This window comes from Oncorhynchus kisutch, linkage group LG8, assembly GCF_002021735.2.
Source record: "Oncorhynchus kisutch isolate 150728-3 linkage group LG8, Okis_V2, whole genome shotgun sequence".
In the NCBI taxonomy this organism is placed as follows: Eukaryota; Metazoa; Chordata; class Actinopteri; order Salmoniformes; family Salmonidae; genus Oncorhynchus; species Oncorhynchus kisutch.
The window spans coordinates 63,059,883-63,082,569 of record NC_034181.2 but is presented as its reverse complement, the minus strand read 5'-3'; the positions used below and the strand labels follow the sequence as shown (position 1 = coordinate 63,082,569).

The 22,687-nt window shown below is 41.2% G+C and overlaps 2 protein-coding genes across 2 annotated transcripts in view; both read left to right on the top strand.

The window, feature by feature from the left end:
• LOC109895271 (immunoglobulin superfamily DCC subclass member 4) overlaps window positions 1-7,647 on the top strand; it is a 62,164-nt gene extending 54,517 nt beyond the window's left edge. The window contains exon 20 of the mRNA XM_031830816.1: window positions 641-7,647. Within this exon, the coding sequence (XP_031686676.1) occupies window positions 641-1,327 (687 nt within the window). The 3' untranslated portion in view covers window positions 1,328-7,647. The remainder of the gene's footprint in view (window positions 1-640) is intronic.
• A 5,224-nt stretch (window positions 7,648-12,871) lies between these two features.
• The window catches only part of LOC109895272 (immunoglobulin superfamily DCC subclass member 3), a 114,674-nt gene continuing 104,858 nt past the window's right edge, over window positions 12,872-22,687 (top strand). The window contains exon 1 of the mRNA XM_031830815.1: window positions 12,872-13,229. Coding sequence (XP_031686675.1) covers window positions 13,166-13,229 — 64 coding nt within the window. The 5' untranslated portion in view covers window positions 12,872-13,165. The remainder of the gene's footprint in view (window positions 13,230-22,687) is intronic.

Below are 22,687 nucleotides of genomic sequence, written 5' to 3'. Positions count from 1 at the left end.
TGTGTGTGTGTGTGTACAAGAATAAGAGGTAGATGGGGTAGAAAGTGGTGTGTGTGTGTGCAAGCATGCGTCTAGAAGAGCAGTAAGAGCTGGTTTAGAGGTAGTGGTTTGTGAGAGCTGAACAGGAAGTAATGAAACAGTGAACGAGGTGTCAGGATGACGTATAGCTAATTAGAATGTGACACTGGCTGAAAGCTGAATGAGCCGCTTGATCATGCATCTGATAAATGAATTACTCTGCCACTGTTAAGGCACTCTCATACCCTTCAAAGTGTAGGAGGGGAAAGCTATAATTAATCTATAATGAATCCGTCGTTTATTTTGCAGTCACACCTCATACCACCACTGCTCTATTTTACTGGTGACATTTCAGTCACATTCTCAGTGATTTAATTTAGAGAATGGTATGCAGTTCAGAAAGATGGATAGCATAGCAAGAAATAATGACTGTGTTATAATTGTATTATGGCTGCCTTTCAGTTATGATTGACACCACTGGTGTAAGGTCATTTACAGTTGTATGTTAATACAGAACAACAGGAGTACAAACACACTGCCTTGTAGGACTCCACTGTTACATGGGCTGACTGTATGAAATTAAATAATTAAATGTCTGCTAACTGTGTGTGGTGTGTTTCAGGGCAACCCCGAAGACCAACTGGACTCCTCCCTGTGCAGTAGTAACCAGGTGGAGGCAGAGGTCATAGTTCACTCTGAGCTGAACGACCTGGAGAAGGAGCAGCAGGAGGCGCAGAGTGACACTGAAGAGGACTCTCAGGCCACCAGGGGGCCTTCACTGTCCGAGGCAGCTTACTCCCCAGTCCGACATCCTGCCCAGGCCTCTTTACACCCAAAGGGGACACAACATCCAGGGGAGCCAGTGAGACAGCCTGCCCAGGCACCACATCTTCCAGAGGAGCCAGTCAGACAGCCTGCCCAGGCACCACAACACCCAGGGGAGCCAGTCAGTCAGGCTGCCCAGGCACCACAACGTCTATCACCAGGGGAGGAGTCCCTACAGACACAACCCCTGCCCAAGGTCCCATCCGACCCTGTCCTGGAGCCAGTGTCCAATCACAATGGGCAGCCAGAGGGCATTGTTGGGGGCATGGTGGGCGTGGCAGCGCAGCTGACTGTAGATGTGGGGCGGCACCCGGAAATGGGGCTCACCAACGGCTTCCACTCCACCAAGCCCTTGCGGCCAGGGCAGGAGACCCTGGGGAACGGGGACTCCAGACACTGCCCCCCTCCCCCGGCCCCCTCTCCTTTTGTCAGCGCCGGCCTTGTCCACTCTAACTCAGCAGTGCACAGCTACCTGTGCCCTTAGCAAGAGGAACAAACCCCCACACAAAGACCAACTGGACTTCTTTCTTTTTCTCATTCATTAGGAATCAAATGTTTTGTTTTTTAAAGCACCTCAGTATCTGATTTTCTTCTTCCTGGCTCAGTTTTATAGGTACTTTGAATCCATTGTTTTATATGTGTGTATATATACAGTATATATTTTTTAGCGCTAGTATGTATGGGTACTCATTTTGTTGCATAGCAGCAGTATGTTAGTCTGGCCTTAATCTGTAATTTGCTACAGGCTCCTATTACAGACGTACGATGATGGAATAATAGTGTAGAAAGCAGGATATTCCTTTTTTCATAAGTCTTGACCTGTTGGACTCTTAGAATGAGTGTGGGCGTGTGGTACTTCAAGACCTACCTTTGGTCAGCTGATGATGGTGGAGAGGCTCTTGATTCAGCAACCACGATGAAGATAGAGCAGAACCGTGACCATGTGGCCCTTTCACTCTCACTCTGGCTCCTTTCAAATGACTGAGCTGTTCCTATTGGCTGTTCCACTGTATGGATGCTGCCTGCCCCAGCACCAGGAAAAAAGCCTTATATTTAGACACAGTGCAGACCTGTCTCTCTCTCCAACCTCCTGCTGTCTCAGGATCCACACACACATTCCCTGAATGGAGCTTGGGGGTCTCAGGTGCCTAATATTTTAGGAGCATTTTTAACCTCTGTATATTTATATAGATGATTATATTCAATAAAAATAGGACAAATGTGTTGAAAAGGGAAAATAAATTAGGCAATTGAAGATAATTTGAAGGAACCGCATACAGTACATGTAGTTGATATAGATGGCATTATTTTGGGGGGGGGAGTACTAGATGAGATGTGTAGGTGTATGACAAAATAACACATCTTATAGCAGCGGTCTCCTGGTTTTGCTCCCAGTCAACAGCACTACCTCATTTCTTTACAGGATGGTTTGTTGGTGATTTTAATAGTGTCATGCAGATAGGTGCATCTTTTAGAATCTGTTTTTTAACTGTTTAATTCATAGCCTTCAATACTTTCAGGAATAATTTCCTGTCCCCTTCTTTCTGTATACATCGATGCGTATTCCCTACAGGAAATGACACGTATGGTACATAACGGCTTGTCTCAGATCTCTGTTTATTGCCCTTTTCCCCTTTATCAGTCGTTCCATTAGATTTGGGTTTCCAACTGTCGTCACATCTACTTTGGACCGGAAAAGATAAACATTTTTAATTGACCAATTACCGCAAATCACTTTTCAACTTAGGTAAATAATGCAGCATTTTAGTTACCAGGCCTAATATATGGTAGCTTGTTACTAGACCTACTACATATGAACAAGGCTCCGTCGGGAGGCCTCACCCTTTGTGATGCCATCTCACTCATCCTTTCTCAGCTGTGTCTAAGCTCCTCCCTCTGCAGGTGAGGGGGATGGAATTATAGAGAAATAGACCTAGAAACCACTTCTATTTTCAGCCATATTTCCTGTCTTTCTTTGTACTTTTGACACTCGCCAGCCTGAGGTCTTTCACAATATCACATGTAAAGTCTACACCCCTTTGAACTTTTTTCACATTTATTTTGCGTTACAAAGTGGAATTAAAATGGATTTCATTTACATTTTTATATACTCTGTAATTTTAAAGTGGAAGAAAAATTCTATTTTTTTTTTTTAAGATTCATGAAGAGAAAAAAAACTTGAATATAACTTGTTAGGTAAGTATTCACCCTCCTGAGTCAATACATGTTAGAATCACCTCAGTCTTCTTGGGTAAGTCTCATAAAAGCTTTGCACATCTGGATTGCACAATATTTTCCCATTTATTCTTTAAACAATTCTTCAAGCTCTGTCAATGTGTTGGGGATAATGGCTAGACAGCAATGTTCAAGTCTTGCCCAACAAATTCACAGATTTAAGTCAAAACTGTAACTTGGTTCTCAGGAACATGCACTGTCTTCTTGGTAAGCAACACCAGTGTAGATTTGGCTTTGTGTTTTAGGTTATTGTCCTGCTCAAAGGTGAATTCCTCTCCAGGTGTCTGGTGTAAAGCAGACTGAAGCAGGGTTTCCTCTAAGATTTTTCCAGTGCTTAGCCCCGTCTTTTCTTTTCATCCTGAAAACTCCCCCGTCTTTGCCGATGTCAAACATACCCATACCATGATGCAGCCACCACCATGCTGGAAAATAAGAAGGCAGTAACTCTGTGATGTGTTGTGTTGGATTTGCCCAAAACATAATGCTTTGCATTTAGGCCAAAAGGTCTATTCATTTGCTGTTTTTTTTTTGTTGTTGTTGCAATATTACTTTAGTGCCTTGTTGCATACATATGCATGTTTTGGAATATTTGTAATCTGTATATTTGTATTCTCTTTTAACTCTGTCATTTAGGTCATTATTGTCAAGTCACTACAATCTTGTTGGTCCATCCTCCGTTTTCTCCCATTACAGCCATTGAATTCTGTAGCTGTTTTAAAATCACCATGGTGACGTCCCTAAGCAGTTTCCATCCTGTCCTGCAGCTCAGTTCAGAAGGACGACTGCATTTTTGATGTCTCTAGGTGGTTTAATACATCACCCACAGCGTTATTATTAACTTGACGATGCTTAAAGAGATATTCAATCTCTGATTTGTTATTGTTACCCATCTACCAATATCTGCCCTTCTTTGAGGCTTTCCAAAAGCATACCTGGTCTTGTAGTTGAATCTGTGCTTAAAATTCAATAGTTGACTGAGGGACCTTACAGATGTTGTATGTATGGTGGACAGAGGAAGGGTTAGTTGTTCAAAAATCAGTTCAACCGCTATTATTTCACACAGAGTCCATGTAACTTAATGTGATTTCTTCAGCCAAATGTTACTTCTGAACTACTTTAGTCTTGCCTAAACAAAGAGGTGAATACTTGTCATTTCAGTTGTATTAATTTGTAAAAATGTGTAGAATGTTCTTTAAACTTTCACCTTATGGAGTATTTTGTGTAGATCAGTGACCAAAAAATATACAATGAAAGTTACTTCAATCCCACTTTGTAACGCAACAAAATATGAAGGAAAGGTAAGAGGTGGTGTAGACTTTACATTGGCGGTGTAAATGTTGTGTTACCCTCATGTTTTCATTTCTTTCTTTATAGCATTTTTAAACAAGCATCTTTATTATTTTATTTAGCATAATGCATGCTTACATTTCTTATACTTATACTTACTTTGTGTACCCTAACAAAATATTTATTCAAAATTGTCTCCACACAAGGACAAGAATCTCTCGTCATACTTTGTGTGTGGCTTTTTGTCTAAATTAGAGTATGGCCATATCAAAGACTATACAGGTATAATGGGCCTGTTGTAAACGTGGCCTAAGACATTGAGTCTTATGGTCTGTCAGATGAATGAGGACTCAGTTAGTCCAGATAGGTGCTAGAACTCAGAGGCATATAGAAGAGTCCCATAACTAAAGCATTCCAGTTTTATACTTTGAACAGACCTCACTCAGGATCAGGCATGCTCAAACTTTATCTAAGCAAAATCAATGTCCATTTTGTGTTGTCGTCTTACAACCCATGCATTCTCAGTCTCGCACGCTACATGTTCCTGTTCTGCCTTCTTTTTTTTCAAGACAAATCCTTCTGGTCTGAGAGATCAGCACTTTGCTCCTCTACAGCATGATCATCAGGAAAACGTTCTCAGTCCGTCTATAATCTATACAATTAGTCCAGTCATTATCGAAATGGATCGTTGTGCTCTGACTAACTCACTCAGGTTTATTTAGTCAGTTAGATTTGAATGAAAGGTGACCACCCAATGCATGATTTAATAGGACTGTATACAGTATAACTACCAATATCTATTTTAGACTGAGTGAAGCTGTGAGAAGGTGACTGTTTACAGTTCATTTGAATCTCACAGGCGTACAGTATGTATTGTATCTTTGTAACATTACAGAAGTTGTTACATGTTCTTTACTCACATTTCTACTGAAGCGTCTGTTTTTAACATAGATTGTAGTGTCTATGTCAGCTCTGTTTCAAACTCTTACTCGAGGGACACCTATTGCAGCAGCTTTGTGTGGTCTGTTGAAAACAGAGCCGACGTTGAAGACATAAAACCGCCTCCGGCATGAAGAATGTCTGCTCTCACTGAAGAGGTTCAGTTGGTTCTTTTTACTGTTTCCTTCTAACCACATATATTGCATAGTACATAGTGTCCCTTACTGTAAGCGTCATTGCCCAGAGTAAGCCGATGCGATGCTCAATGTAGTAACATCTTGCTCTAATCTGATCAAATATGCACATTAGTTCAATAACGGGATCCTCTCTTTTTTTAATAGAAATTTTATCACAGGAATACCTCATTTTTGTTGGTTATTTGTTAATTTAATGAAGATCATTATGAATAATGGACATTATGTTTATAAGAATCCTTTTGTGGGAGCCAAGCTGGCAGAAGATGACGTAATACAGCAGACTGCTTGTCTTATCTCAACTGGAAATAGCACTTGTTGCAGTGGATTTATTTTCCACTCTAAGAATAAACCCTTGAGTGGTGAGTGGGTGCAGGGCAGGGGTTGGGGGGGGGGGGGTGAGGAGAGGCATGAAGGCAGGGAGCTAAGGGGAGGAGGGTGAAGTTAGGGAAAGTAGTGAAGGGAAACCCGTGTGATATCAGTGCCAAGAAGAGTGGAGTTGTGGAGCGGTGATTGACTGTTGAAGAGGAACGTCTACCTGCAGGTCTTACCTCTCAGTGCAGACATTTCTGTAGAATACTGGTCTTTACTGTTCTCAGGTGGCCTGTCTTTGCATAAAACTGTAGAGGACTTGCCAGCATGTACAGTATACCAGACTCTGAAGCATGTCATTAGTTGTCAAACAAAGCTTCACCACTTGTAATCCTGAAAAACACTAAACAAATGCTGATACACAGATTCGGATAGAAGTTTCTGCTAAATGGCATATTTTATTTAGCTTTTAGTTGTTCTATTAAAAAAAATGAATCAATGTATTCTGGCTCTGTGTCCTCTGGTGCTTTGTGGTGAGCTACCTTGTCCAGTGATGTCACATTTGTGCATTCTTCTTCTACTTCTTAACCAGCTGAACTGTGCTTTATCCAGAATGTCCAATCATAGAGACCCTGGTCTTGTGCCACCAGCAGAACTGTCTTTTTTACAGTACATTATTTTCATTGTGTCGTATGTATGCAACCTCTATCACTTCAAACTCACTCGCGATATCAACTCTTGTTGTTGGAGCACTTCTTGTGAATGAGCACTTCTATTATCTTCATATGTGTATGTGTGCAGTGTCTTGAAAAAGCGTTTGCATTGTGAAAGTAGGGATAACATGTTGGCGGAGGTATCGCTGCGTGAGAGAGGCAGTAGAGGGTGTCTATGAGTGAGTCGGTGCTACATTACATACATCCAGGCAGTGCTCTGATGCTGACCTCTCCCTCTTACACAGTGTGTCGTCACAGCCATCCTCGCTGATTAACACACCTGTCCATCACTACACATGGCCCCTTCCCTGTTGGCATCGGCTTTGCACAGTAATATGTCGTCCCCTTTTTATGCATTCCAGCATTGTTTTATTAATGAATTCTTATGGGAGTTGGGGCCATGGCAACTTCAGACAGTCAGTGTCAAGAAGTGCAATTTAACTTGGTCTTAAAAAATTGGAGGATGTTTGGAGCCAAGGTTGACTCAAGTGTTAGCGATAAATCCTTGATGAAACCTTTAGTTTAGGAGATGGCTGTAACGTATACTCTGAGTGTACAAAACATTAGGATCAACTTCCTAATATTGAGTTGCACCCCTTTCGGCTGGATGCCCTTTGGCTGGTGGACCATTCTTGATCCACACAGGAAACTGTTGAGCGTGGAAAAACCCAGCAGTTTTTGACACACTCAAACCAGTGCACCTCACACCTACTACCATAGCCCTTTCTAAGGCACTTAAGTATTTTTGTCTTGCCCATTCACCCTCTGAATGGCACACATACAAAATCCATGTCTCAATTGTCTCAAGGCTTAAAATTCATTCTTTAACCTGTCTCCTCCCATTCAGCAACACTGATTGAAGTGGATTTAACAAGTGACATCAATAAGGGATCATAGCTTTCCCCTGGTCAGTCTAACTCATGTTCCAAAAGTTTTGTATACTCTGTGTACATATGGCTGGCCAAAGTTGTGGAAATGGATGAGAAGTAATCTTGTTTTTTTAAAAGTTTATCCACACTGTACTACCATCAGTGAACTTGTCAATCTCACAGCAACTCAAGATGTCGGAGCAAACTACTGTTGTGTAAATAAAACATCTTAATAAAGAGATGAGGATAACTGAACAAAGATGTCTGACTGTTTGTAACCCTTTTTTGACCTCCTGATAATCTTTAGTCTTGATGTTTCACTAATATTACAGTCACCCATGAACAACCATGTATGGATACTTATGGACATGGAGAACAGTGCCTTGCCTGTTCTTGGTTCTCTGTTCTCTGTGTAACCGGTGTCAGTGCCCAGCTAGCACATAAGATCAGGTGTGGCGAGGCCAACACACCTGAACACACTTAACATGATTGAGGATAGAGAGAGTTTTGTTGACGTGAGAACGGAATGTGTACGTTTTTAAAAAACATTAGAAGAAACTTTCACTGTTTTCTTTTGGTTTTTATGGAAAGTTCTCAATGTGTTGAGAACATTACTTTAAATGCAGCCATGAGGAAACTTGCAGAAAACTTTGTACTGAAATTCCCACAGAAGAATGTTGTTTCTTAAGGTTCTCTGAACATTCTGAGGACATTACTTTAAATAGAACCATGAGGAAACCTGTAGGAAATGTTATGTTGATGTACTGAAATTCCCACAGAAGACAATTGTTGAACTATTTGAGAAAATGCCCTGCCTATCTAAGGTCTTCGAAAGCCAAGTCAACAAACAGGTCACTGAACATCTCGAATCCCACCGTACCTTCTCCGCTGTGCAATCTGGTTTCCGAGCCGGTCATGGGTGCACCTCAGCCACGCTCAAGGTACTAAACGATATCATAACCGCCATCGATAAAAGACAGTACTGTGCAGCCGTCTTCATCGACCTTGCCAAGGCTTTCGACTCTGTCAATCACCATATTCTTATCGGCAGACTCAGTAGCCTCGGTTTTTCGGATGACTGCCTTGCCTGGTTCACCAATTACTTTGCAGACAGAGTTCAGTGTGTCAAATCGGAGGGCATGCTGTCCGGTCCTCTGGCAGTCTCTATGGGGGTGCCACAGGGTTCAATCCTCAGGCCGACTCTTTTCTCTGTATATATCAATGATGTTGCTCTTGCTGCAGGCGATTCCCTGATCCACCTCTACGCAGACGACACCATTCTATATACTTCCGGCCCGTCCTTGGACACTGTGCTATCTAACCTCCAAACGAGCTTCAATGCCATACAACACTCCTTCCGTGGTCTCCAACTGCTCTTAAACGCTAGTAAAACCAAATGCATGCATTTCAACCGTTCGCTGCCTGCACCCGCACGCCTGACCAGCATCACCACCCTGGATGGTTCCGACCTTGAATATGTGGACATCTATAAGTACCTAGGTGTCTGGCTAGACTGTAAACTCTCCTTCCAGACTCATATCAAACATCTCCAATCGAAAATCAAGTCAAGAGTCGGCTTTCTATTCCGCAACAAAGCCTCCTTCACTCACGCCGCCAAACTTACCCTAGTAAAACTGACTATCCTACCGATCCTCGACTTCGGCGACGTCATCTACAAAATTGCTTCAAACACTCTACTCAGCAAACTGGATGCAGTCTATCACAGTGCCATCCGTTTTGTCACTAAAGCACCTTATACCACCCACCACTGCGACTTGTATGCTCTAGTCGGCTGGCCCTCGCTACATATTCGTCGCCAGACCCACTGGCTCCAGGTCATCTACAAGTCCATGCTAGGTAAAGCTCCGCCTTATCTCAGTTCACTGGTCACGATGGCAACACCCATCCGTAGCACGTGCTCCAGCAGGTGTATCTCACTGATCATCCCTAAAGCCAACACCTCATTTGGCCGCCTTTCGTTCCAGTTCTCTGCTGCCTGTGACTGGAACGAATTGCAAAAATCGCTGAAGTTGGAGACTTTTATCTCCCTCACCAACTTCAAACATCTGCTCTCTGAGCAGCTAACTGATCGCTGCAGCTGTACATAGTCGGTAAATAGCCCACCCATTTTTACCTACCTCATCCCCATACTGTTTTTATTTATTTACTTTTCTGCTCTTTTGCACACCAATATCTCTACCTGTACATGACCATCTGATCATGTATCACTCCAGTGTTATTAATCTGCAAAATTGTAATTATTCGCCTACCTCCTCATGCCTTTAGCACACAATGTATATACTCCCCCTTTTTTTCTCTACTGTGTTATTGACTTGTTAATTGTTTACTCCATGTGTAACTCTGTGTTGTCTGTTCACACTGCTATGCTTTATCTTGGCCAGGTCACAGTTGCAAATGAGAACTTGTTCTCAACTAGCCTACCTGGTTAAATAAAGGTGAAAAAAAAAATATATATATGTATATATTTTTTTAATTCACAATGTCAAACTAGTTGGAAAACGTTCATAGAACATCATCAAACATTAAATGTAACCACGTTTGAACTTTTAGAGAAACGTCCTGTTAAAGTAATGAAATACCAAAGAAAATAACTTTTTTGTCAAGTTTCTCAAATGTGCTGAGAATGTTCCAAAACCAATCAACTATCCTGCACCTTTCACAAAATGTTGTGGGAAGGTTGTATGCAAAATATCCGTAGGACAACCACGCCTTCACCAAGCTCTAAGAAACATGTGTTTCTCAGAACGTTAAGGAGTTCATGTTTCCCTTGAAATGGGGTCTGTTTGAATAGACTAAATTGAACAGCTTTGTATGAGTTAATAAAAAACATGGCATGCTAACTCCATCCTGGTGGTGCAGTGGATTCATTCCATGGATAGAAAACAGAAGATCATGGGTTAGAATCTCACTGATGCTGTGCTACAATAAAGCTGAAATGTGTTTGCATGATTAAACAAATGAATTTCCATGTGTCCTACCTGTGCTTGGAGTTGAAAACAGTTAACCTAAGCTAGTAGTGATATAAAAGAGTCTTAATGAAACAGGAAGTTATTCATAAACCTCAAAATAACCTTAAATGCCCACATTTAGACAACGTTCCCAGAACATTATTTCATTACCTTCAAATAACCTTTCATTTATGTTCTCAGAACATTAATAAAGCAAGTGGTTTTACTGGTCAGGAAACGTATGGCTTCATTCCCAGAACCAATGGGAAACCAAAAATGAACATTCCCACAACAATTACACACTGTAATTATATATCAATTAAAGAATAAAAAGTAGCCCAGCTCATCTTTGAAGCACTTACTAGGAGGTATGTGTGGTTTTGTGATTACTATAGTTCACCTTTATCTTTGAACATTTCTCACATGTATCCTCTCCTCCAGATGAGTCAGTTTGTGTTGCAGACTCACTATAAGTGTATAACTTGGTTCTATTAGGCTACCTTAAGCCGAGGCACCAGGCACGTAGAACAAGAGAGGGGGGGAAATAATATGTAAATTACAACCTCCAAGGTTGCAATCACACCATAAGAGGTGGGCCTATTAAGAAAATCAAACCTGTCCATTACTAAGGATAACTAATGACAATTTAGTTTGCGTAATAGGATTGCATAGTGACATAATGGAGTAGTATAACAACTTTGGTAGGCCTACATAAAAGCCTTTTGTTGTGTTTAGGGTATATGGAGATACAATATTATCATGAAATGAATGAAAGTGGACAGAGCTACCCTAAAGAGTAAACAGTCCATGAATAGGCATGTTTATATTTGTAATGCCAAATTGTGATTGAGCCTTCCTGGACCATAGGCTAGGCCTACCGTATGCTATAAAGGTGTTCGTGCAATATAGCAGTACACCACAGTTACTTTACAAGCTACTTTACCTATAGGCATATAATCTAGGCCTACTTGCAACATATTCTGAAATGTCACCTTCTAAGATTGCCTACAATTACAGTAATTGTAGTCTGGATATCAGTATTTTTAGCTAACATTCCACTCCTGTCATTTGCCATTTGCCTTTCAGGAAACTCATCGTTCAGTATGCAGCCAGATATACGGTGCGGTTGCTGATTGGTAGTTGGAAACATAGAGATCCTATTCAATTCTTCGAATTCTTAATTATATGGTTGGAAGCAGCATTAATATATTCCATGACAACGTAATGGAACATGGGGTGCGTGCAAACTTGGAACAATATATAATTTTAAGAACAACAACATACAATGTGTGGAGGCAGTGTTAATGCAAAATCATGTTGTCTAAAATGGCTAGAGATTGTTGGATGCGCGCTGTGTTAAGAAGCAGTGCGGCTTGGTTGGGTTGTGTATCGGAGGTCGCATGACTTTCAACCTTCGTCTCTCCCGAGCCCGTACGGGAGTTGTAGCGATGAGACAAGATAGTAGCTACTAAAAACAATTGGATACCACGAAAATGGGGAGAAAAAATGGGTAAAATTCAACAACAAAAAATATAGGCCTTAGTAATGAGAAAGAAATTATGATATATGGAAAAAAATATTAGCCTACAAGATTTAATTGAGCTACAGCACGTTTGCTTCAGTTGCATCCTGTTAATGAGAGGAAAGAAACACAACTCACCGGGTCTTCATTCCTCACGACTTGCTTACATTTTTACAATTTTGTTATGCTCATTTCAGTTACCTATTATTTGTCCCTCTCTTAAGGAAACTTTCTGAATGGATTTAGAATTAGTCAACACACACACTGTACTTTGGCAAATGACAGGAGTAGCAAGGAGGGGAATATGTGGCCTATAACAGCAGAACAGATGAGGCAACCACGCTATAACAGCGCTTCTATTGGGGAATTCCACGTAATGATGCTGTGCTGATAAATTGCAACACTGTTCGTCACCGTTAGATGTCACTCCTCTCCTCTTGGTCGACCGTGTAACAGCGTTTTTTCCCAATGTGGTACAAAAGTGGTCCACAATAATTGATGCACAATAAATCACTGGAAATGTCGAGCAGCATAAGGGGTGATTTGTGAGCGCACTTTGACATTGTTATTTTCATTTAACATTTTAACACCTTTTATGTTTCAGTTATTTGTCCTTGACTAACATGATGTATTATTATATTTCATAATACTAGTAATACAACTCAACAGATAACAGCATTGTTCGAATATTATTCATTACATTAAGTATTGTTATTTGTATTATAGTATATTATATGCCAAAACAACACATTAGAAAACATGAAATTAATGTTAGGCTACAACTCGCAAATGTTTATACATTTGGCTTAGCCTATAACGATGGGAATCAATTATTTGGATACAGTAGTGAGTAGTCTAATGGTAAAAATGATGGTATCTTTTTTTTTCAATATAAATCCACTTGCAAACTGAACATAGCTTAATAGTATATATGCCTTGAGAGTGCAGCGGTCTGGTCGCTTTTGTTCCCAGAGTAGAGACTCCTAAAAAAATGATTTAGCGAATGCAGTAGAGGGAGGAGGGGAGACAGATGGAAGAGAAGTGTTTCGTGGGAAAAGCTACAACGTGGATATGCGTGTGAGGCAGCGACACTGGGATATAGAGGAGAGAGCACGAGATGCTGACAGATTCCTGATAGATGTGCAAAATGGCGCAAGCAAGTTCTACTCCTGCGAGCCACCAATTGTTGTAGTTCATGAACATGAAGAGCTAGCTGTATGTCTGTTTTCTTCCGATCGCCTCACGTTGTTTTTAGTATCGTAATATATTTCAAAGTGATTAAATGGCTACCAGAAGGCTCTGCCTTGTTCCATGCATTTTTGGAATGCTCCTCAACGCTTTAGTCGGTAAGTGTTTATTGCTATCCTTTCTAGGCTACTACTACCTCTGCAGGATAACACCTTTTGGGAACGGAACCGCCTTTTGCCCCTATCAGAAGCTGGTGCTGCAGACCAAAGATAGTGCACAATATCTAGTCTTATATTTCTATACCGTCTCCGCTGCAGACATGGTTGGACGAAACTATAGGAGCATCTCGGCTGGACGTGAACTTGACCATATTCTTCTCTTGCGTTTATTCCTTGAACGTTCATCTTCATTTGGGGAATTCAGTTCCATGCATCATGTGTATTATATTAGTGTGTTTTGTGAATGTGTGCTAATGGAATTTAGAACCCGATATTTCTGTATCAATGATCTCACTCGTGAGCCGGTGGTGATGTGTAGCTGGCACGAACTTGTTTGACACTCTTTGAAAATATTCTCACATTAGCCTATATAACAACATGGTTGTTGCTTAAAAAATGAATCTTGAATCCATGCGCCCTATGGTTTTATTGTACTGTTGCCACGTGCAGCAGCCTACGTCCTAGAAAACACATAGGTTAACCCACATAGGGTCTGATGCATAATTGTGTAAAAACCTCAGAGCCAGAAAATGATATAGGCAGATTATGATGATGATGATAGGCTCCTACCATTGTAGCCTACGACTTGAACCAAGAAAAAGTGGTAGGCTAATTATTATCATAATTATGATTATATTGATAATAATAGCCTAATAATAGGCCTAACAATAATAATAACAACAACAATAGGTTATTATATGATTGGGATTGTATGATGTTTAAGTAGGCTATCCTATTAATCTAATGTGTTAAAAATAAGATTGATAATTGTTTATACCCATTATGGTCCATGTGGTTCTTAGGTGTGTGCGTGTGCATGTGCGTGCATGTGTGTCCTGTTGTGTTAGTTTGTGCCAAATACACACTCTGTGCCAAATACACTCTCTGTGCCAAAGAGTGCTTGAAAAACTAGTATCTCCTTCCTTTCTTTCTTGGCTGTGGTCACTATGAATCCTTACCATTGATACACACAAACCAGCCTTTCATGCATTGATGGAATCTTATAACTTTTTTAATTCCATTTTATTGCCATTCCCAATATGTTCTGCCATCTCTCTGCCTCCTTTTCCCCGCCGCTTATGAAAAGTACATTTAAATATTGTGTAGGTAGGTATTTGTGTTATTAATCTAAAATGTAATTAATCTACAACCCAATATTAAACATTTGACATAATAGCAGTGATGTTTGGACAGTTCATACTTGCACTTGTCTGCATAGAGCATATTAGCCTTCTTTTTTTTATCCGAGCACTGAACACTGCTGCGCTTATCATCTGTCATAGGGGGAGATATCTTTAATTGAGTGAGTCTTTGTGTAGTCAATTTATTGCTGTGAGAATGAATAAAAAAGACAGCAGTTATTGCCCGCTGAGGAGAATATTTGTACAGATGAACTTCTTTTTAAAATGTTCTTGGCTCCTTTGTTCAGTATGATTGACAGTTTTTAGTCCCTCAATGCGAGGCCCCATTTCCCAGCATGTAACCCGGATAGAGGGATGCTTTTATGATGAGCATCATGCCATAGAGACCCACAGGAACACACCACCCATGTAATCACATTTCCAGTAAAGGCTGGAGCAGTAGTATGGAGGGTGAGAAAAGAGGAGTGAAGGAGTAAGGAAGGAGGAGTGAAGGAGTAAGGAAGGAGGAGTGAAGGAGGAGGGAAGGTGTAAGGAAGGAGTAAGGAAGGAGGAGTGAAGGAAGGAGGAGTGAAGGAGTAAGGAAGGAGGAGTGAAGGAGTAAATAAGGAGGAGTGAAGGAGTAAGGAAGGAGGAGTGAATGAGTAAGGAAGGAGCAAAGAAGGAGGAGTGAAGGAAGGAGGAGTGAAGGAATAAGGAAGGAGGAGTGAAGGAGTAAATAAGGAGGAGTGAAGGAGTAAGGAAGGAGGAGTGAAGGAGTAAGGAAGGAGGAGTGAAGGAGTAAGGAAGGGGGGGTGAAGGTAGGAGGAGTGAAGGAGTAAGAAAGGAGGAGTGAAGGAGTAAAGAAGGAGGAGTGGAGGAATAAAGAAGGAGGAGTGAAGGAGTTAGGAAGGAGGAGTGAAGGAGTAAATAAGGAGGAGTGAAGGAGGAGTGAAGGAGTAAGGAAGGAGGAGTGAAGGAGTAAGGAAGGCGGAGTGAAGGAGTAAGGAAGGAGGAGTGAAGGAGTAAAGAAGGAGGAGTGAAGGAGTAAAGCAGGAGGAGTGAAGGAGTAAAGAAGGAGTAGTGAGGAAGTATGGAAGGAGGAGTGAAGGAGTAAAGAAGGAGGAGTGAAGGAGTAAGGAAGAAGGAGTAAGGAAGGAGGAGTGAAGGAGTAAATAATGAGGAGTGAAGGAGTAAGGAAGGAGGAGTGAAGGAGCAAATAAGGAGGAGTGAAGGAGTAAGGAAGGAGGAGTGAAGGAGTAAGGAAGGAGGAGTGAAGGAGTAAATAAGGAGGAGTGAAGGAGTAAGGAAGGAGGAGTGAAGGAGTAAGGAAGGAAGAGTGAAGGAGTAAGGAAGGAGCAAAGAAGGGGGAGTGAAGGAGTAAGGAAGGAGGAGTGAAGGAGTAAGGAAGGAGGAGTGAAGGAGTAAAGGAAGGAGGAGTGAATGGGTAAGGAAGGAGGAGTGAAGGAGTAAAAAAGGAGGAGTGAAGGAGTAAGAAAGGAGGACTGAAGGAGGAGTGGAGGAGTAAAGAAGGAGGAGTGAAGGAGGAAGGAAGGAGGAGAGAAGGAGAAAAGAAGGAGGAGTGAAGGAGTAAATAAGGAGGAGTGAAGGAGTAAGGAAAGCGGAGTAAGGAAGGAGGAGTGAAGGAATAAAGGAAGGAGGAGTGAAGGAGTAAGGAAGGAGTAAAGAAGGAGGAGTGAAGGAGTAAAGCAGGAGGAGTGAAGGAGTAAGGAAGGAGGAGTGAGGAAGTACGGAAGGAGGAGTGAAGGAGTAAAGAAGGAGTAAGGAAGGAGGACTGAAGGAGTAAAGAAGGAGGTGTGAGGAAGTAAGGAAGGAGGAGTGAAGGAGTAGAGAAGGTGTAAGGAAGGAGGAGTGAAGGAGTAAAAAAGGAGGAGTGAAGGAGTAAGGAAGGAGGAGTGAAAGAGTAAACACATTTGTAATTTGGGGCCTTTGTGTTCTTTGTGTGTGGCTAGTGAGTGTTATAGGGGAGTTGTTGTGATGTATTCTAGCCGACACATCTGAGAGAAATCAAATAGCTTCAATTGATTTGTTTCACTAATCCTGCAAAGATTGAATCACTTTTTGTGCCGTTTAAAGTTTCATTCAATATGAGGAAGACCACATTAAACCACTTAGGTAAGAAGGTGTATGGTTAGAAGCTGTAGTGAAGCTTGAATAGAACAGTCTGTATTTTCTTTTCATTCTGCAAGGTATGACCAGAGGGGTGTGCACTGTTAGATGTTTGTTCAAAATAAAGACAAATAGCAACAGCAACAAAAAAATCATATTGGCTATGCAACAGCAATGTCTCCCAATTAGCATAAATCGTTCGTATTGTTTTTTTGGATTTGCATCGTGAAACAAATGATTTTGTTAGTCGCATTCACTACAAGGATGCTATTGTTGTTTACTTGTGTTATTCCTGTGAGACCCTGTAATATAATTATAGCCTGCACACACAACTGTTATTCTTCTGTGTTCGTGTGGTGAAAGATACTGATGAGTAGTCTTTACAGAGACCTCAGGTGCACCTATCCCATAGGGAATGACCATGTGTTGACAATGTTATGGACACATATCACCGCCGGACTAGAGGGAACTTGACATAGGAATATTGTTGATTGAAGCAGGTGGGGGTTACGGCATTGGCCAGGGTGAGTCATCATCACAATGCAAACACAGTAGTAATTTGTATAAAATGTAAATTTTCTTCGAGCTTATATTGGGACCGTTGTTAGTAGATATTCCTTTTCAATATCATCTTCCTGGTGTTGTGATTAAGTCTGTGGGTCAAAATTAGTCTAATTTCTTGATCCAAATCTAGCATGACACATTTTTTGTCAACAGAAGCCATTCTACCTCAGAACTACATAATTACAGGTAGCCTTGATAGTATACTCCATAGGCTAATGCCAGGCAGGCACTACACCGAATACAATCTTTTTTAAATCTATATATACGTATATCAAAATGTCCATTACGAGTTATATATAGACACAAATATGAGATTATTTTCATTACACATTTTCTGAAATATTGTATTAAAATATGTAAATGAAGCTATATTCAGGTAACTGCCAAAATAAAGGAAACACCAACATAAAGTGTCTTAATAGGCTGTTTGGCCACCACAAGCCAGAACAGATTCAATTCACCTTGGTATAGATTTGACTAGTGTTTGGAACTCTATTGGAGGGATGTGACACTATTCTTCATGGCCCTAAGCATGGTGGGATGTTAATATCTTAATTAACTCAGGAACCACACCTGTGTGGAAAAACCAGCTTTCTTCTAATATACTTTGTATCCCTCATTTACTCAAGTGTTTCCATTATTTTGGCAGTTACCTGTACATGTGCCTATTCTGCCAACCGGTGGTGTAAAATACTTAAGTAAAAATACTTTAAAGTACTATAGAAGTATTTTTGGGGGGTATCTGTACTTTACTTTGCTATTTAGATTTTTGACAACTTGTACTTTTATTTCACTACATTCCTAAAGAAAATCATGTACTTTTTACTCCCTACATTTTCCCTGAACCCCCCCCCACAAACACACACACAAAAATAATGGTGCCATCTGGCCAATGAATTTGAAATTATTTATACTTTTACTTTTGATACTTAAGTATATTTTATCTATTATATTTACTTTAGATACTTAAGTATATTTTTAAAACCAAATACTTTTAGACTTTTACTCAAGTAGTATTTTACTGGGTGACTTTCCCTCATTAACATGACAACTTCATTACAAACACTGAAGGACATCTGTAAGTGGCAAAACAAGCTCTGTGTGCCCTTTCCAAAAATAATTAAATACATGGATGATTGACCATAAACATTTATTTGAGCGATTCCATGCAAGGATGTATCTCAGATTGTTCTGGCAATTCTCAAATAAAACCTTCATTGGGAGAAAGGATGTTTGACATGTTTCTTACATTTGTATCACAAACCACTTTTGAGAAAATCATGATGAAAGTGTCCATTTTAGACCTTTCTAGACCTGTACCTGCCTCCTGTAAGACCCTGTGATCTGTGAACTGTACATGATGCAGACAACATCTTGTGGTCACTTCTTATAGTTTGCTCTAAAATATAGAGAATGACTAGATTCTGAAAAACCCTTTTAAACCCTTATTTTAGACATATTGGTTGGAACAATATATTTTTCAAACATGTCACATTTCCAGAGTGGGCTCTGGTACTTTTGAAGATAATTCATATTAGAATATTAGAATTTCACATTATAGGTCATTAACCAATCACAGCCCTCCTTTAGGATTGTACATTCAGCAAATCACCAACAGAGAGTTCCCTTTGAATCCATATCCCCATTCACTGTGTTGGTGGTGCTCATAACTTAACAATAAGCATAGAGCCCACTCTGGAAATCTGATGTATTGTTCCAAACAATGTCTTAAAATGAACAAGAGCAAAAAAGGGCACTTTTGAGATATTAATAATTTTAATGTTGAATAAATTCATGTTTTTATTTCAGAATCTAGACATACTCCATATTTTAGAGGACGCTGTAGGAGTACAAAATTACACCAAGATGTTGCCTGTATCATGTACGAGTTGGCAATGGATGGTAGTCTACAGGGTTGAGTAGACTTGGCATTGAAACTAGATGGGTAGATCCAGATACAATATTGCTATTTAATTGTTTAACATGTTTACACTCACAAGTCTTTGTTTTTTTGTGCATCTGTAATTGAGACCTGCCTCTTGATTGCATTGTAATGCTCTGATCCAGATCTGTGACTGTATGGGTCTGATTAGACAACAACAGCAGTGGCTGCTGAAATTGAAGTGCCTCATGTGACACGGGACAAATTACCCAGGAGTGCTTTTTACTGAGGAGGAAATGATGGGAACATTAAGTATGCATTGTTCTGCAGTGTTCAGGATGCTCACTGTCTGTGATTAAACCAAGCTTTTTATGTGTTTTTGCTCCGCAACAGAATGTGCTGTGATGCAGCTTTGACCGCTTGATCACTAACCATGTTGATAAGAGCTTGGTTATTATTTAGCCAAATGCAGCAGTTTGTTTGTGAGGCTGTGGATGCCTCCCTCCCTCCAGTTCTTCGTACAGTAGCACGGTGGGTTTTATTGAATGCCAGTAGTAAGCCCGAGCGCGAGCCACACTTAGCCAGCAGTTGTCTCTCTCAGCCTCAGACCAGGCTTCTGGTCTCCCACGGTGGTAATCCCAAACCCCAGGGTCCCCTTTCCCTTGTTAAAGGGAGCATTAAGAGGAGGGGTCTGCCTGACTGTGTGTGCCTCTTTCTCTCTCTCTTTGACAGTGTGGCTCTGCTCTGACCTCTGGCATCTACAGCTGTGCTGGCCACTCTTCTCCTATTCCACACAGCATAGCACAGCACCCAGCAGCACAGCACACAACACACGCATGGCCAGCCAGCCAGCCAGCCATCCCTCCCCTCCTCATCCATAACCCTGACCCCTCTATATCTTAGCTCACTGCTAAGTGCTTCTGTTGTGCTCATGTGCTGGCAATGCTGTCCACCTCTCTCTGTTTCTCTCTCTCCCCTCTCTCTCTCTTCTTACCCGTCTGTTATTACACCTTTCCTCTTCTCCTTTTCTTCATACATGTTGATTACAAAGACCGTGTTGGAAGCAGTCATGAATGTTCCATGTGGACATTAATGTTTAATGTCTTGGAGGCATCATCAGTGCTTTGTGAGAGTCCACAGACCTCCGAGTCTATCGGATGACATTGATGAGCCAATCAGTCAAAGCTATAATTTGAAAACCTGCAGGACTCTGCTCTCTCTCCATGCTTTATTCATTTAAAAACCAACCTATTCATTGAATTCATCAGCTTCCTGTTCAGCTTAAAAGGACACACTGCAATGCATTCATGAATGGCTCATCTCTGTGAAATAGCTTAATAAAGCCATGTTCTGCTGCTCTTGAAATCCCTGACATGATAATAACACAGATTCAGTTTGTTGATGTTACTACGGGCGACGAAATACTACTTGCATTGAGACGTTATCTGGGTTTCTGATGCTGGATAACATCTATTAATGCCCTGTGACAGTTTTGAAAGCTTGGCATGAACATCCCTTCTATATCCAGAGGTCAGAAACAGAGCCCCTCTGTCTCCTAAGAATATGTATAATGTAACACTATTGTATCCTCCAACGCTTTATTTGTGTCCAGAAGCTTTTTAGTGTCTAATGGGTGTTTTAGCTTCCAACATTGTTTTGCCCATAACAGGAAGCGTGACTGATTGCCTCTGTACCCGCGTCCTCTTCGTTTGCTGTTCATGTACTGGTAGCTGTGCTGACTGCGCTGGCTTCCTGTGTGTGTGGAACGCTCAGGCTTTGCTGGGGCAGCGGAGCAGAGCGCTCTGTGCAGGCAGCACGGCCAGCAAGGGGTTAAATATTTCACCACCCCAGCGGTAGCACTGATGTCTCTTTGGTCTCGTAGGAGCTTTACTTACCTCGCAGAGAGAGGGAGGGAGGGAAACGGTTTAGAAAGGAGAGCATGTCAATGCATTCCTTGTCTGCACTTAAAGGGGAGTATTCCTGGGATGGGATTTGAGGGATGACGTCGGAGGTCCTCTCTGCTGACCCCTGTGCCGCCCCTCCCGCCCAGATTCCTGGGTCCGAGGCAGGGACTGTTAGTGCTTAGTCCTTCAGCAGCTGAAACCTGATACTGAGAGCACGGAGGTGCAGAAGACTCCGCTAAGCTTGACTTTCATGGCACTTTTAATGGGCCTCAGGATCTCGTCACAGTATTTTTGTGCATTCAAATTGCCATCGATAGGGCACACTGTTCACAACGTTGTTATCAGCAAACCGCACACCCACACAACGCCATACACGTGGTCTGCGGTTGTGAAGCCGGTTGGACATACTGCCAAATTCTCTAAAACAACGTTGGAGGTGGCTTATGGTAGAGAAATTAACATTCATTTCTCCTCCAACAGCACTGGTGGACATTTCTGCAGTCAGCATGCCAACTGCACACTCCCTCAAAACTGTGGTTATTGTGTTGTGTGACAAAACTGCACGTTTCAGAGTGGCCTTTTATTGTCCCCAGCACAAGATGCCCCTGTGTAATGATCATGCTGTTTAATCAGCTTCTTGATATGCCACACCTGTCAGGTGGATGGATTATCTTAACAACAGAGAAATGCTAACTAACAGGGATGTAAACAAATTTGTGCACAACATTTGAGAGAAATAAGCATTTTGTACATCTGGAAAATGTATTTTATTTCAGCTCAGGAACCATGTCATGGGACCAACACTTTTCACGTTGCATTTATATTTTTGTTTAGTGTAGATGGACACTAGATGGAGAGTCCTCAATCAGCTCTCTCTCTCTCATATGTCACCAGGTCAGGGGAAGAGGAAAGAATCTTCCAGTTATGTTACTGTAAGACAAAGATGAAATGAGTGCAGCAGATAAAATGATGAAAACACAACAGTCCCCAGTGACCTTGGCCATAATCTTTAGCCTCTTTTTCTATCTGCCGTCAAAAGGCATTGCTCGTGTCTCTGAAAAGCAGACATTTCGAAACCCTCTCTCTGTTGCATTCCACTATTGATCTGAGCAAACCTGTATTCAAGCCATTCAAAATGCAGTCGTTTGAGTTGCTGACCTAAATGAATGTTTATTACTGCCTACAAACACCTTCTGAATTCCATTTTATCCATGGCAGAAGAAGCAGATTTCAAAGTGACAATCACATCATCACTGACACCATGCTCTTGGTGTTGATGATTGGCCCTGCAGGTGATAACAGAGTAAGGAAACATCAATGTGGCCCAGCAATAGGGCTGGGAATTACCAGGGACCTCACAATACGATGTTGTCACAATACTTATGTGCCGATACAATATGTATTGCGATTCTCACGATTCTCATGATATCTATTGTGATTAGATACTGTGATTTTATTGCGATTCGATGTTCCAAACATATTGCTCCTCATATGTCTGCTGCAGAGGGACAAGAGAGAGCCATGAGAAAACACGTTTGGATCAGTCATGGAAATAAAAGTGCTGAAAACAAATTGCTTCCCTATTTAAAAAGATGATGGAGAACAAGAACAAGCAAAAAAATACTGGAGTTTTGGTGCAGGTGAAGCCATTTAGCGGAATAATAATATTGCGATATTGTCAAACGATACGATATATCAACAAAAATTATATCCTGATATGCAGTGGTGTAAAGTACTTAAGTAAAAATACTTGAAAGTACTACTTAAGTGGTTTCTTGGGGGGTATCTGTACTTTACTAT